This window comes from Crinia signifera, chromosome 8 (assembly GCF_055691185.1).
Source record: "Crinia signifera chromosome 8, ASM5569118v1, whole genome shotgun sequence".
Taxonomy (NCBI): domain Eukaryota; kingdom Metazoa; phylum Chordata; class Amphibia; order Anura; family Myobatrachidae; genus Crinia; species Crinia signifera.
Window position 1 is genome coordinate 160,910,914 of NC_139224.1, and position 17,531 is coordinate 160,928,444.

General features: G+C 49.1%; 1 protein-coding gene across 7 annotated transcripts in view; it reads left to right on the forward strand.

Moving 5' to 3' along the window:
* Positions 1-17,531, forward strand: part of ST3GAL3 (ST3 beta-galactoside alpha-2,3-sialyltransferase 3) — a 303,695-nt gene that overhangs the window by 276,370 nt on the left and 9,794 nt on the right. For all 7 annotated transcript variants that reach the window (XM_083157570.1, XM_083157569.1, XM_083157571.1 and 4 more), the window contains 4 exons: positions 4,733-4,796; positions 6,594-6,689; positions 6,779-6,965; positions 10,271-10,417. In XM_083157570.1, the coding sequence (XP_083013696.1) occupies positions 4,733-4,796; positions 6,594-6,689; positions 6,779-6,965; positions 10,271-10,417 (494 nt within the window). The remainder of the gene's footprint in view (positions 1-4,732; positions 4,797-6,593; positions 6,690-6,778; positions 6,966-10,270; positions 10,418-17,531) is intronic.

Sequence of the window (17,531 nt, forward strand, 5' to 3'; positions counted from 1 at the left end):
GACAATCAGTGGCGTCTGTGCTCGTCTATCATATGCTAGTTATTATATGTTCATTCATTATCTCAGTCTTGGTCTTTGTAGTTTGTCTTCTACCATGTGTCCTGAGCTTCTTAGATTGTAAGCTCACTATCAGATATACACATTACACCGTAGATGAAGGAACTGTCCAGGTAAATACCAGCTATACACATTACACCGTAGATGAAGGAACTGTCCAGGTAAATACTAGATATACACATTACACCGTAGATGAAGGAACTGTCCAGGTAAATACTAGATATACACATTACACTGCAGATGAAGGAACTTTCCAGGTAAATACCAGATATACACATTACACCGCAGATGAAGAAACTGTCTGTGTAAATACCAGCTATACACATTACACCACAGATGAAGGAAATACCTGTAAAAATACCAGCTATACACATTACACCACAGATGATGGAACTATCCATATAAATACCAGATATACACATTACACCGCAGATGAAGGAACTCTCCAGGTAAATACCAGATATACACATTACAGTGCAGATGAAGAAACTGTCTGTGTAAATACCAGCTATACACATTACACCGCAGATCAAGGAACTGTCTGTGTAAATACCAGGTTTACACATTACACTGCAGATGAAGGAACTATCAGTAAAAATACCAGCTATACACATTACACCACAGATGAAGGAACTATCCATATAAATACCAGATATACACATTACACCGCAGATGAAGGAACTGTCTGTGTAAATACCAGCTATACACATTACACCGCAGATGAAGGAACTGTCTGTGTAAATACCAGCTTTACACATTACACTACAGATGAAGGAACTATCCGTAAAAATACCAGCTATACACATTACACCGCAGATGAAGGAACTATCTATATATATATATATATATATATATATATATACCAGCTATACACATTACACCGTAGATGAAGGAACTATCCATATAAATACCAGCTATACACATTACACCGCAGACCTTGAAGGAACTGTCCGTGTAAATACCAGCTATACACATTACACCACAGATGAAGGAACTGTCCGTATAAATACCAGATATACACATTACACTGCAGATGAAGGAACTGTCCGTGTAAATACCAGCTATACACATTACACCGCAGATGAAGAAACTGTCCGTGTAAATTCCAGCTATACACATTACACCGCAGATGAAGGAACTGTCCGTGTAAATACCAGATATACACATTACACCGCAGATGAAGGAACTGTCCGTGTAAATAGCAGCTATACACATTACACCGCAGATGAAGGAACTGTCCGTGTAAATACCAGATATACTGTACACATTACACCGCAGATGAAGGAACTGTCCGTGTAAATAGCAGCTATACACATTACACAGCAGATGAAGGAACAGACTGTGTAAATACCAGCTATACACATTACACCGCAGATGAAGGAACTGTCCGTGACTGTGACACCGTTACACTTCCTGACGGACACACTTGTGTGTTGATCAGACAGCTCCTTAGCGATGCAGCAATGGAGGAATCTGACAAGTCCTTCTGGCATCTGCACTATACTGTAATGTTATTTCCAGCAGGGATGTTTTTGTGGGTCTGATTGGAGGCAGATGCACATATGGAGGGCATATTGTCGGCATCTGGTATGAGTCAGGATCCTCCCAGCTCTGTACACACGAGACACTCTCCAAAACGCGAGGGGCTCCTTTATCAGGCTGGTCACATGGCTGTTACATATGGATGAGATAGTTCCAGTTACACAGTATACGGCCAGGATTGTATTATTACTGTACCAGTCACTGGAGTCCTATGTATATACGTTTGGACGGTTTAGTCCAAGTTCATGTGTGACACATCCGTCTTAGGGGTACATTTATTAAAGCTTCTAAAAAATGGAAACCTTTTATGCTGCTTTCACATTGCAAAACACAGAGGCAGCCAACCATCCTGACCATCCAACCCCCCACCTCCCCTGGGCAAAGGCAGGTTCCCCCCCTCCCCTGGTACCAAGCCAGCATGGGGATCTGGGCATCGGGGTCCATGCATTGTTGGGGAGGCAGCGGGCTCCCTTCGGCGAATGGTTGGTCAGTGGCGGAGTCCCTACGGTGGATGGCAACTTGTAGCGATACTAATTCCCATCCGCCGCAGGGACCCCGCCGCTGACTTCCCATTCACCAAAGGGACCCCGTGCTGCCTCCCCAGCGATGCATGGACCCCGCTGCCTGGATCCACACGCTGGCCAGGTAGTGGGGGAGGGGGGCTGTGGGGTTTTCTTGAACCGGTAATTTCAAACTGGCGCTTTCACACTGCTGCTCTAACCGCTTTGAAACCATTTAAAATCGGCATAATCCTGGGTTATAGCTGCGGTGTGAAAGGGGTATTGTTGCCCTCATTGACACGGGTATGAGTCATTGATTCGACCATAGAAGGTCAAAAGGGCTAAGGTCGACACATGAAAAAGGTCAACATGACTAAGGTGAGCCGGGTCAAAAGCTTGACCCTGGGAAATTCGACAGTCAAAAAGTCGACATGAGTTTTTACTTTATTTGTGTCCCGGATGTCGACATGGACACCGGAAACAAGGGACACTCGCCATGCTTTGACCTCGATGCCTAGCTACGCTCGGCACACTATTCTATTCTCCCACCACGCTCCCTAGTGGATGGTAGGGCATGAAATACCGCGTGCCGGCAGGAAAAAGGTGAAAAACTCATGTCAACCTTTTGATTGTCGACCTTGCCATTGTTGGCCTAATTCTTGTGTCAACCTGACCCTGTCGACTTTACATATATCAACCTATTCCCTGTCGACCTTCAGTGGCCAACCCAATGCATGTCTACCGTATTAATGTCGACCGTATACCGTTGACACAACTAGATATTTTGAAACCATTTACAATGACCACTTTGATTTCTACACCCTATACCAGGACCTGAGTTTGCAGGCGGCACTCTCGGATTTTAAAAAAACGTGAAAAACTATTCATCCAACATGTTTCGGGCATGTGTAGTGTCATTCTGAATCCCTTCTATTAATATTCCCTTCGTTCTTTCTCCTACCCTCCCAACATCCCCTTCCCTATATCCTCATGGTATTGTTACTTAACCTTTCCAAAGCTTCATTCTATTTGAATTACATTCCCGGTCCTGTATTTTGAAGTTAAACTATACTTACTGTATTCACTGAATAGGCGACGATATTGTATAATTATTCACAGCTACACATAGCTTCCCGACTAAAGGCCTCCATACACTATGCGATTTGGCCCCGATTTCACCCGATCCAGATGGATCGGGCAGTAAAATCGGACCAAATCGCAGGTTTTGACACCCGGTCCAACCCGATGCGCGGTCCCGTGCGCATCGGGTCAGAGTCGGGAATTCGGACCGGCTGAAATCTTATGTGCAGCCGTGGGGACTGAGGACGCGAGGGGGGGGGGGGGGGGGGAGACGTCGGCGAGGGAGGGGGCGGCAGAGGGAGCCGGAGCAGGGAGCTGTCATGCTCCGTCCGGGTAGGGGGGGGAGACACGCCGCTAGTAGTGCGGACGCTGCGGGGGACACAGGCGGCAGTGACATAGAGCCGGGCGGGGGGAGCCGGGAGCTGTCAGCACTGAAAAAAAAAAAGCCCATACAATGAATGGGCAGCCTGTGATTGGCTGAGCGCTCTCTCAGCCTGTCAGCAATTGGCTGAGAGAGCGCTCAGCCAATCACAGGCTGCCCATTCATTGTATGGGCTTTTTTTTTTCAGTACTGACAGCTCCCGGCTCCCCCCGCCCGGCTCTATGTTACTGCCGCCTGTGTCCCCCACAGCGTCTGCACTACTAGCAGCGTGCGTCCGTCCCCCCAGCCACCTTGCAGCATCCCCCGCCCGCCACCTCGATGTCCCCGGCCCCCCTGCTCGCTCCACATTGCAGCTCCCCGGGAGTTGCAAATGATACATTGCATGCGATGTATCATTTGCAAAACTTGGCACATCAAGTGCCAAATCGTGTGTCCCCCTCCCGGGGAGCTGCAGGGGGAAATCAGGTCTGACTTGTCCTTAGGGCAAGTCGGACTAATGTATGGGGGCCTTAAGTCACGGGCTTTATGCATATTGATTATTTACAGTGGGTATTGGCATTTCTCAGTCGATCTGATTTTCATTATGCTCTGTTTGAGCTCTGGAATGTTGTTAATAGAAAACAACTGAGCCGCCTCCGACCACCCAATGCTTAGAATACGGACTGTCCCATAAACCTGTAATAAACCCAAATATAAGCGTCAAAGGAAGTTCTGCTCCATTGACACATGCCGTATGCAAACCCATTCCCTCTCCGTGGCATCCTCTTCTGTAGGACGGGGCTGTGCCACACTTTGTCTTTGTTCTTTTGCTGTAGCATCAAGGTACAGCATTACCCAAACCCAGCAGCGGGTCCTCTTCCCAGGCTCTCACCTCCTACCTGCTCCTCACACGCTGTCAGCATTGTTTGTGGAATCCTCGTTACAACCTCTTAATCTACTTATTTCATTCCCCACGTGTCAGAAACACTTTACAGAAAATATATCCGCAGGGTCCCATAAGTGCAAAGAGCTAAAGATGAGAATTCCAGGAATAACAGGCTCACTGGTGCCAGGGAGCTTACAATCTACATAGGTGTAGACAGACTTCATTGATATTTAATCTTCACATTTCGTTTGCACATTACTGCCGTTCCCTGACCGCGGCTCACTATATGCTTTTTCTGTCGCACAGATAACGTGATCAAAGCAATCCTGTCTGCTACAAAGGAATATCGTCTGACGGCGGCACTAGACAGGTAAAGCAAATACATCACTGGGTATAAGGTGCCCGTCTCCCAACCGCGGAAATGTTTCAGAACCGCTTTTGTAGCATAACAGAGTGTACAGATTAGGGTGGGAAGTCCTGGGATTTGGCCCCAAAATGTCCAAGATTTCAATCCCAGGATTGGAGTGTCCAATCCCGGGATTAGACTGCGCATGCGCAGGCTAATGCCCCGCTGTTCCCAACCGGGCGTCCAGCCTGCGCAGAGTGACTTGGTCATAAGTCACGCTGGGTAGGCCACACCCCTGCCGCCGGAACCCTCCTCCACCTGACCTCTCCCAGCTGCACCCAAGCATCTTCGGCATCCCACCCGCTGCCTTCCTCCACCCCGCTGCCACCTGCCCAGCTCCACCGCTCCCCCAAGTTAGTCAATGTGTGTGGGGGGGGGTGGTGGTTTTCTTTTAGGGATGTCAATCCCGGGAATCTTGGGATTGAGCATTTAGTAATCCCGATTCGCGGGATTGAAAAAATGCCCTGGGATTGGCCCTCACCATCGACTGATTTTTACACTGGCCACAACTTATTGCAGGCTCAGAGTAGACCAAGACTTACTCTGCGATGGAAAAAGACCTATCCGGCCTGGAGCTGAGGTCACACCCTCTCCTATACCGCTCAGGCACACCTAAGCATTCCCATTGGTTCCCCTAGGCACGCCTGCGTTTTTCTTAGCACTCCCACTAAACGTCCGGTATCCACCCCCAGACGCCTACTTCCTTTTTCTACACATGCCATTCGAAAGGACCAGGATTTTTTGGGCAGGGCAACCTTGCACGTGCGCAGTGGATCTATAATCGGTGGCCGTGCGATGAGATCTGAATTACCCCCCAAGAGTTTGGCGTGACAGTAGTAAAGATGTATGAGGCCACATCTGTAGTTGTGAGATGGTGCCATAATATTTTAATATCTGCTAACTTTAAAAACCCAGCATGGCTGGCAAGACATCCTGCTACTTGTAGTTCTACAACAGCTATAGCCACAGATTGCCTAAAACGTATACCGGTGTAGAACTGAAATCCATGTGCACTGTAACACTTTGTTATAGTAACACTTCCTGCACATAGGATGTCTCCCTGCAGCCCCTCATTAATTACCCTTCCCCTATTTATTTATGCAGGCAGCGGACTGTAGCAATATATACAGTGCAGTTATCCGCCTGTATACAGCGCGCGGCTGCGCTGACTGTGCTCCCAGCGTACACAGATTCCAGGTGTTCCCAACATAAACAGCTGCTTCCTATATATCGCTTGTCACGGGATGACCCTTTTTCATTAAGATAATGAACACACTTACATTAAGCTTTAACATCAATGCGTCGTTGGATTCTGAACCACACAGATGTGTATATACATTTAAAATCACAAACACGATCTCGTAAGAGGTGCAGAAATAATCTGGCATATAGGGGCCACGACTGGATCACGCGGTGTGATCCGAATTGGCCCCCATCGAATGATTTCTCCTGCTGTGGGGGCATTTATCTTTGTTACACATGCCCTTGCATGGTTGTAAGGGAAAAAAGCGTCGGGGTGGGCATTCGTGCGGGTAGCATGCTGCGATACATTTTTTCTACTTAGCGAGACAATCAGAATCACCCCTATCATTGCCAGATCTCTACCAAGTGTGTAACTATTCCCGAGAGCCCCCTATAGATAACTTTTGTAGGAATGGGATTACATTGGCTGTTACATGTAGCAGTTGGCATTAGAAACTTCCTGCCTGCTACAGTGTGACGATCTATACTCCTGTCTGAATTGCGTCTGTTTCCTCCCAGCTTGCAGTGCCGGCGATGTATCATTGTGGGGAACGGAGGCGTGCTCGCCAATAAGTCACTGGGACCTAAAATCGACAAATACGAGGTGGTGGTCAGGTAAGAGAGACTTCTCGCTATGATGACATAAATGTTTCCGAACCACCGCCCACAATAAGCTTTGGTTTCCCCTTTTGTCGTGTTTCCAGACTGAACTCTGCGCCAGTGAAAGGTTTTGAGAAGGACGTAGGGAGTAAGACAACGCTGAGAATCACATATCCCGAAGGAGCCATCCAAAAGCTTGAACAGTATGAGAAAGACTCCCTTTTCGTCTTGGCCGGGTTTAAGTGGCAAGATTTCAAATGGCTGAAATACATTGTTTACAAGGAGAAAGTGGTACGTTCGGGAATTCACTCTGGCGATTAAAAGGTTCCGTTTTCACTTTTTACGATATGGCCGAGATCTTCGGAAATATCTTCATTGTGGAACCCCAGCAATGTTTTATAATAGTTTCTATTGTATGCAAACTCTCATAGGGCCTAATTCAGACCTGATTGCTGCTAAGCGGATGTGCAACGGCCATATAACCAATAGGCCCCGCTCTAGCGAATTAATGTTTGTGCAAATGGATGTGTACGACTAGCGAAGACTTCCAATGTCCAAATCTCGTTTTTTCCACTGGCCACCACTCATGGCAAGCGCAGTGTAGCCCTGGACTCACTCAGCGGCTGTGATGAATACAGGCATATCCGGTGTGGAGCGGACGTCACACAGCGACCCCTAAAACGCTTGGCCACGCCTGCGTTATGCCTGAAACTCCCAGCATTAACCAAAAGATCGACATGCACCATGTCGGTGGTAGAAAAATGTTGACACAAGGAAAAATTTGGCACTAACTGTTGCCGTTTGATAGTCTGCAGTGCCCTACATTAGACCAATGTGCTTTATGCTTGTCCTCGTGCTGCAGTGACACTAAGGGGTTGGGTTACTAATACCTCTTTCACACTGCAAATTCCGTCTCACACCTGGGATGTGGACACTGGTCCGTCCCGGTAGCGACCTGGCATTTGCAGTGTGAAAGCTAGCACAGCGACCGGACAAAAAACCAGGATGCTGATGCCAGACCGGCGCGTTGACGCTGTCTCCAAGCTCTACCTCTTCCATAGTGTGAACAGGACTCGGCATTCGCGATATGAACGAGGTGATAGTGTGAACAGGTCCTGGTCGCTCGACCGGGGTTACCCATTCACACTGCACAGCACCCCGGGTCAGAGCCATGTTCAACCCTGGTTATGACGAGAGTTAACATGCCGGGATACTCGGCCCGGGAATTCAGTGATGCTGTCACACCGCAGATCAACCTGCTTTGGCGGGAATAACCGTCTGCGTTTTCAAAGCTGCTGCTGATTGGAGGCTTTTACCCAGGGATTCAATGGCAACTGTAACAATTTCCAACCAAGCCTTCATTAACATTTTTTTTTTGTGGGTTTTAAATTCATGAGACAGCCTGCGATACAGGGGCAATATTCTCATCACAGATGTGCTACTGGCAAGAACAGTGCCTAGAACAGTGATGGCTAACGTTGACGCTCCAGATGTTGTTGAACTACACATCCCAGCATGCCCTGCTACCGTTTTGCTGTATGGCCATGCTAAAACTGTTGCAGGGCATGCTGGGATGTGTAGTTCAACAACAGCTGGGGTGCCAAGGTTAGCCATCACTGGCCTAGAACCACAGCTTTGCTGCTAATTACTAGAGGCGACTCTCTTGCACAGAACACAGGTCGCCTGATTTAAGCAAATCAGTACAGAAAAGTAACATTTGTACGTGGATCATTTTCTTGTCAGTTTCCCGCAAACATCCCGGTCACCATAAGATAAACAAGCTGCGTTCTTTTGCGCTGCCACCGTCCGGCACGTCGCTGAGGCATCTGGAGCATTTCAGCCTCGGATTATTATTATTCAGTGTGTTTCTTGGCTATCGCTGCAGACTGCCGACTTAATCAGGGCAGAGAGGAGTAATTAATGGAACTTTCCTTTTGATTTTTAATCTGACAAAGTGAACAGGGGCCGGGGTCAGCGACCTGTGTCCCGTTCACCGAGATGGATAGACATGGGAACGGGGTGGCTTTGGGGAAAGTGCAGGCGCGATATGACGGCCAGACCGGAATGGTGCGATGCAGTCACCGGGATCTCCTGCGTGATGTATGAAGATTGCTCCCTGCCTTCTGGGAGAGTGCTGCATTCATCCTAATTCATCACCGCGCGCCAGGAAAATACCGGGCTGCATGAGAAAGCACGTAGGCAGCACTCAGAGCAGTTAGTCCGGCTGGAATAATACAAACCAGGGACAAGTAAATAAGTGATGAAATCATCTTATAAAGCAGCGAATGGTAGGTCTGTATTGTACGATCGGTCCTGATGCCGCGATAGGAAACAGCTGGCAGGACTCCGGGGGCATCGCTCACCTCCCACGCTCTCCGCAAGCAGAGGATTCCAAACACAGATACATTCATAGCTACCACCGAGGGGAACACCAGGGCGTCCCCACTATAACTGGGCCTTAGTACCCACTGTGGCTGGTGTCCGGCAACTAACAGGCTGTCAGACATCAGAACGTAAATCCCCCAAACAGGGGTCAAGTCAACTAATTAAACGTTTTGCCCTGTTTGACCTCTAATTAAATAAAAACAAACTCCTCCTGTTACTGCAATTATCTCCCTCGTTTCCCAGATCACCTAGCCCTGGACTCCTAACACTGGTTATTGTGTTCCCAGGCACTGGTGTAAATGTACAGGGTGGAAGTGAGGCTCATACTGTATATATGAAGGCAGGGTTATAGTTATATCAGCATGGGAGCGCAATTACAGCCTCTATTCCCAAAACATATATCCCAGTACCCATCTATACACAGAGCCTCGCTGGGGGCTGCAGTATGACACTTGTGCGTAGTCACAGTGGCCCTTATTCTGATCGGTGCGGCCGGAGCCGATTATGCGGCCAGGACCGTGCGTGCGAAACCCCGCCTTCCATACGGATCGCCAACTCCGTCCGTATGCGGTAAGAAGCTGTCCGAACGGACCGCACGTGTATTTTTCACGGAATACGCCTCCTCCATCTAAGGGAACCTCCCCCATCATTTGATGGTCGCAGACCATCGAATGCAGGACCGAGTGCTCCACCAGCTCCCGCAACCTCAGACCACACGGACATTTTTCCGTGCAAAAGCAGAGATCTGGGCGGGCAGCAGACATCCGGCGATGTCATATGTCCGCCCCCTACACGTGCGTCACGGCCACATTACCATACGTACGCCCAGCGTTTTCATGGGAACTCCCGTGAAACGCGGGGCGTATGCATATGGTAATGAGCCCAAATAGCCCTTCACGCCCCTCTCCACCCCCTGTTCGGAGTGTTCACATATCATGCGGGATTTGGCTGTACGCCCCGCTCGCACATGCGCAGAGACGCCTCTGCACATGCGCAGACACAAAACAACGGCGGCACGAACGCACGCGGATATATCCGCACCGATCAGAATAAGGGCCAGTGTCCGGGACCCCTCACTGCTCCCAGCACTGGTGGCTATGACAGCACAGAGGCTGCAGCGGTGACTGAGGCGATGTAACTCAGCCATACAATACTAATGTGTTACCTGCTACAACCTGCACTTTATTAACCTTTGCTTTCTCGTCTCTCAGAGTGCTGCGGATGGATTCTGGAAGTCAGTGGCCACCCGCGTACCACGTGAGCCACGGGATATCCGTATCCTTAACCCCTACTTTATCCAGGAAGCAGCATTCAGTTTCATTGGGCTACCATTCAATAATGGACAAATGGGACGAGGGGTAAGGATCCAGAGAGCATACGCTCAGTGTTCTGTGTGTCATTCTCCCTGTGACCTGGCGACTCGCCCTCACCAGGATCTGTGCCCACACATGTAATAGCATCTGAGTGGGCCCGAGGTGCGGGGGGCTGGCCCAAGCTTGGAGGTTTTTATAAAGCGACAATCATTTACAAGGCACAATTTACATATGCCCCATTTCCCGCTTGTTTGAGCCGACAGGCGGTATTTCGTGCCCCACCGTCCACTAGGGCGTGGTGGGGGAGAATAAAATGGTGTGCCCGAAGCATGGCGAGCGCAGAACACTTAGACAGTGTCCATGTCGACTACGTTGACATTTGGGACCAAAAACTGCGAAAAACCTCATGTTAACATTCCCATTGTTGACCTAATGCTTTTGTCGACCTTTCTGACCCTGTCAACATTAGCCATGTCGACCTATTTCAGGTGTCGACATTAGCCATGTCGAACTTAATGCATTTGACCCTATGACTCAGTACTATAGCACCCCCCGCACCTCCGTCACCCACATGCAGCCCTGCACCTAACTAAACCACACCACCCACACAGGCCAACCCCACACCTGCAAATTCACCACCCATAGTATCCCCTCAACCAACACTCCCCCACCCACACCACCCCCACCCTTGCACCCAACCCTCACCCACGCAATAAATGCCTTCATAGGTTAAAGAGGCACAGCCCCTTACGACGATGTGAAGAGCGCCCGTAGAGTGCGATGAATCACCAAATAACATACATACATATATATATATATATATATGTTATGTGCCATTGTAGGGTATTAAGTAGGGCATGGGTTCTCAATCTCAGTCCTCAGGACCCATTTTAAAAGACCCACAGGTGGAGCTAATTATTTCACTTGTGGTTCGGTCAGGAGACCTGCTAAACATGCACTGCGTGGGGTCCCGAGGACCAAGTTTGAGAACCTGTGAAGTAGAGGGAAGAGGGCCCTGCTTGTGAAAACTTACATTTTAAAAGGGGAGGGGCAGACAGACAGGGGTGACACAGAGGTGACACAGATGGGATAGAACAGAGATGGGGAACTTTTGGTCCTCCAACTGTTGTTGAACTACACATCCCAGCATGCCCTGTCCTGCATTAGCATGGCCAAATAGCAAAACTGTAGCAGGGCATGCTGGGATGTGTAGTTTAACAACAGCTGGGGTAGACAGTGAGTGTGGAACTGGGCGTTGGGATGAGAGACGGGTGGATGTGATGAAGACGTGGGTCTAGGGAGCCTGTTTGAAGTTTTATAGAGAAGTGAAAACTCTGATCTATAATCCCATAGCGGAGCACAGCGGGGGGGGGGGGGGGTCTCATTCCTGTGGTTTTCACCAATGTTATAACAAGCCTCAGTTCGGAAGCTGCTTGTGTCGGGAAATAGTTGTACATTAATATAATGATGCCACAAAATGACATGATGGGGGACAGCCAGAAATCCTATATGAAATGAATTGATATGTAATGTATTTCTCTGCTCTGCATGTAACCGGAGGCGTTCTGTCAGCAGCTCACGCTCTGCGGCTGGGGGGGGGGGTATCAATATCTGATAAGAGCCACATGCAGAGAGACTTTGCACTCTTTCCCGGCTCGCTCACAGTGGAAACAAAAATTGCTGTCAGGAAGACAGATCGCTGTACAAATAGCCATACATTACCCGTGGCCAAGTTATTTCACATTCACATAATGCAGCAGATTTTATCTTATCCTAAGGGGGTTATTAACAGGTAATTGTACCTTGGGGCCGTATACTGGCTCGCATGTGATATAGCAACTATACTTTAGTTTGGGAGGTCACTGGAGGTCATTCAGGGTCCTTCCCCGTGATGCGACCACAGAATAAATACATATTGCTCTACGGGAGGTTTCTGTTCCCCCCCAGCTTGCCTTAGGACAGTTTGACAGGTATACCGCCATGTTTTGGGACGCGGCGACTGCGTGTGACGTTATGCGGCCACCATGGCCCGCCCTGCAAATGTTCTGGATACCCCTCAATGCAGCATCGCCAGCCCTCAGACTGCGGTCGCACTCGCACACCAGCGTCCCTGCATGTGCAGGTTCATAAAAAGATTACAAATAATGCGTACCTTGCTGAATTAGGCCCTTTCAACAGCTAAGAGTAATTCAATGGTATGCATTTCAGTGTTGGCAGCTGGGTGGGCGTAACTGGGCTATAGTGATTTCCGGGTGTGTTGTGGGCGTGCAGGTGGAATTGTGCACTAGCAGAGATCTGATTCCAGGTGTTGGAGCGGGGGCCGTGCGGTCACATTCATGCAAACACTGCATCTGGTTTGTGTGCAGCTTAGAACTCGGCCAAAGATGTACTGCCAGATCCTTCTACACCGGTGGTGGGCAACAGGCAGCCCTGGAGCTTCATGCAGCCCTCCTGGTCTTTACTATCTAACAAGCCACGGTCACCACGGAGGCACACTAGCGGGGGCACGGTCACCACGGAGGCACTATCTAACAAGCCACTGCCACCACGGGAGCACACTAGCGGGGGCACTATCTAACAAGCCACTGCCACCACGGGAGCACACTAGCGGGGGCACTATCTAACAAGCCACTGTCACCACGGAGGCACACTAGCGGGGGCACTATCAAACAAGCCACTGTCACCACGGAGGCACACTAGTGATTGTCAATATCTAACAAGTCACAGTCACCACGGAGGCACCCTAGAGGGGGCACTATCTAACAAGCCACTGTCACCACTGAGGCACACTAGCGAGGGCACTATCTAACAAGCCACTGTCACCACGGAGGCACACTAGCGAGGGCACTATCTAACAAGCCACTGTCACCACGGAGGCACACTAGCGAGGGCACTATCTTATAAGCCACAGACACCACGGAGCGGCGTCACTATCTAACAAAATAAATGCATACAAATTAATGTCAGATAAATGTGATCCACATAGACAGCAAACTTTCTTGTACAGCAAAAACGTGTGTTATTTACCTGCATTATATGCTGGGAGTATACCGCCTTCCATACATTACCAAGGGAATCTCCCACCACCATCCCTACATTATCCGGGGAATCTCCCACCGCCATCCATACATTACCCGGGGAATCTCCCACCGCCATCCCTACATTATCCAGGGAATTTCCCACCGCCATCCATATATTAACCGGGGAACATCCCACTGCCATCTATACTTTACCCGGGGAATCTCCCACCGCCATCCATACATTACCTGTAGAATCTCCCACCGCCATCCATACATTACCCGGAGAATCTCCCACCGCCATCCATACATTACCCGGGGAATCTCCCACCGCCATCCATACATTACCTGTAGAATCTCCCACCGCCATCCATACATTAACCAGGGAATATCCCACCGCCATCCGTACGTTATCCGGGGAATCTCCCACCGCCATCCATATGTTACCTGGGGAATCTCCCACCGCCATCTATACATTACCAAGAGAATCCCGCACCGCCATCCATACATTACCCGGGGAATCTCCCACTGCCATCCATACATTACCTGCAGAATCTCCCACCACCATCCATACATTACCTGCAGAATCTCCCACCACCATCCATACATTACCCAGCGAATCTCCCATCGCCATCCATACATTAACCGGGGAATATCCCACCGCCATCCATACATTACCCAAAGAATCCCAAACTGCCATCTATACATTTCCCAGGGAATCTCCCCCACCGCCATCTATACATTAACCAAGAAATCCCCCTCCGCCATCCATACATCACCCAGAAGTCCCATCGCTGCCCATCAGAGGCTGCAGATAGATTAGATCTCACAGACACTCAGTAACTGATTGACAGCCTGCTCACTGACTGTCACGCCGCAATGATTGTCTCTAATCGTGTTCCGTATCTATCTGGTGTAGTGCAGTATAGCCACACTGATAACACAGGCTATGTGGTCTTATTGCACACACAGCCACAGGGTGCACCAGACTTATTTTACTGTTGAAAGAGATTTCTCCCCCTCAGCTGGTGATTGCTTAATCATTACCGTAGCCAGGGATCAGTCGTGTGATTGTGATCCAATGTCTCGGGGAAGCATTCAGTGATGTATGAGTGCCTAGCTCACCGGGAGAAGTGACAGAGATGGGGAGTTTGCTGTCTGTCTGGAGCCTGTGACCGGGGATTATCACCAGCCCTGCACTGTGACATATGGCCTGTTATTATCTCTCCTGGCTGATTTAGTGTTTCCATCTGCTCCGCGCAGACCACTGTGGGCAATAAGGAATTATACACAAACTCTTTCTTCCTGGAAGTCATCAGTGAGGGATGGGTATTAGCAGGAAAGTATCACATGGCAGCGCTATATCATTATCTTTAAGATGATTTGCAATCCATCCTGAGTATCTTGGTCCCTTGGGCCTTTCCTCTAACCTCAGCCGCAAGGCCTTCCTTTGGAATTCACATTGCGTTTTGGCTGCTATGTGATGCTGTCACTGTTCTGTTACAAGTGGATGAGCCCCTGCCACCAAAGCTTCCTACAGAGTCTGACCAAGCTTGTCCGCTCCCCACACAGTGCCCGTCCTCTCTGCACCACACTGATACATCCTACATACATACATACATAGTAGCAGGAGAAACCACACAGTGCCCGTCCTCTCTGTACCACACTGATACATCCTACATACATACATAGTAGCAGGAGAAACCACACAGTGCCCGTCCTCTCTGCACCACACTGATACATCCTACATACATACATAGTAGCAGGAGAAACCACACAGTGCCCGTCCTCTCTGCACCACACTGATACATCCTACATACATACATACATAGTAGCAGGAGAAACCACACAGTGCCCGTCCTCTCTGCACCACACTGATACATCCTACATACATACATAGTAGCAGGAGAAACCACACAGTGCCCGTCCTCTCTGTACCACACTGATACATCCTACATACATACATAGTAGCAGGAGAAACCACACAGTGCCCGTCCTCTCTGCACCACACTGATACATCCTACATACATACATAGTAGCAGGAGAAACCACACAGTGCCCGTCCTCTCTGCACCACACTGATACATCCTACATACATACATAGTAGCAGGAGAAACCACACAGTGCCCGTCCTCTCTGCACCACACTGATACATCCTACATACATACATAGTAGCAGGAGAAACCACACAGTGCCCGTCCTCTCTGTACCACACTGATACATCCTACATACATACATAGTAGCAGGAGAAACCACACAGTGCCCGTCCTCTCTGTACCACACTGATACATCCTACATACATACATAGTAGCAGGAGAAACCACACAGTGCCCGTCCTCTCTGCACCACACTGATACATCCTACATACATACATAGTAGCAGGAGAAACCACACAGTGCCCGTCCTCTCTGCACCACACTGATACATCCTACATACATACATAGTAGCAGGAGAAACCACACAGTGCCCGTCCTCTCTGCACCACACTGATACATCCTACATACATACATAGTAGCAGGAGAAACCACACCGTGCCCGTCCTCTCTGCACCACACTGATACATCCTACATACATACATAGTAGCAGGAGAAACCACACAGTGCCCGTCCTCTCTGCACCACACTGATACATCCTACATACATACATACATAGTAGCAGGAGAAACCACACAGTGCCCGTCCTCTCTGCACCACACTGATACATCCTACATACATACATAGTAGCAGGAGAAACCACACAGTGCCCGTCCTCTCTGCACCACACTGATACATCCTACATACATACATACATAGTAGCAGGAGAAACCACACAGTGCCCGTCCTCTCTGCACCACACTGATACATCCTACATACATACATAGTAGCAGGAGAAACCACACAGTGCCCGTCCTCTCTGCACCACACTGATACATCCTACATACATACATACATAGTAGCAGGAGAAACCACACAGTGCCCGTCCTCTCTGCACCACACTGATACATCCTACATACATACATAGTAGCAGGAGAAACCACACAGTGCCCGTCCTCTCTGTACCACACTGATACATCCTACATACATACATACAGAGTAGCAGGAGAAACCACACAGTGCCCGTCCTCTCTGTACCACACTGATACATCCTACATACATACATACATAGTAGCAGGAGAAACCACACAGTGCCCGTCCTCTCTGCACCACACTGATACATCCTACATACATACATAGTAGCAGGAGAAACCACACAGTGCCCGTCCTCTCTGCACCACACTGATACATCCTACATACATACATAGTAGCAGGAGAGCCCACACAGTGCCCGTCCGCTCTGCACCACACTGATACATCCTACATACATACATACATAGTAGCAGGAGAAACCACACAGTGCCCCTCCTCTCTGCACCACACTAATACATCCTACATACATACAGAGTAGCAGGAGAGCCCACACAGTGCCCGTCCGCTCTGCACCACACTGATACATCCTACATACATACATACATAGTAGCAGGAGAAACCACACAGTGCCCGTCCTCTCTGCACCACACTGATACATCCTACATACATACATAGTAGCAGGAGAAACCACACAGTGCCCGTCCTCTCTGTACCACACTGATACATCCTACATACATACATAGTAGCAGGAGAAACCACACAGTGCCCGTCCTCTCTGCACCACACTGATACATCCTACATACATACATAGTAGCAGGAGAAACCACACAGTGCCCGTCCTCTCTGCACCACACTGATACATCCTACATACATACATAGTAGCAGGAGAAACCACACAGTGCCCGTCCTCTCTGCACCACACTGATACATCCTACATACATACATAGTAGCAGGAGAAACCACACAGTGCCCGTCCTCTCTGTACCACACTGATACATCCTACATACATACATAGTAGCAGGAGAAACCACACAGTGCCCGTCCTCTCTGTACCACACTGATACATCCTACATACATACATAGTAGCAGGAGAAACCACACAGTGCCCGTCCTCTCTGCACCACACTGATACATCCTACATACATACATAGTAGCAGGAGAAACCACACAGTGCCCGTCCTCTCTGCACCACACTGATACATCCTACATACATACATAGTAGCAGGAGAAACCACACAGTGCCCGTCCTCTCTGCAC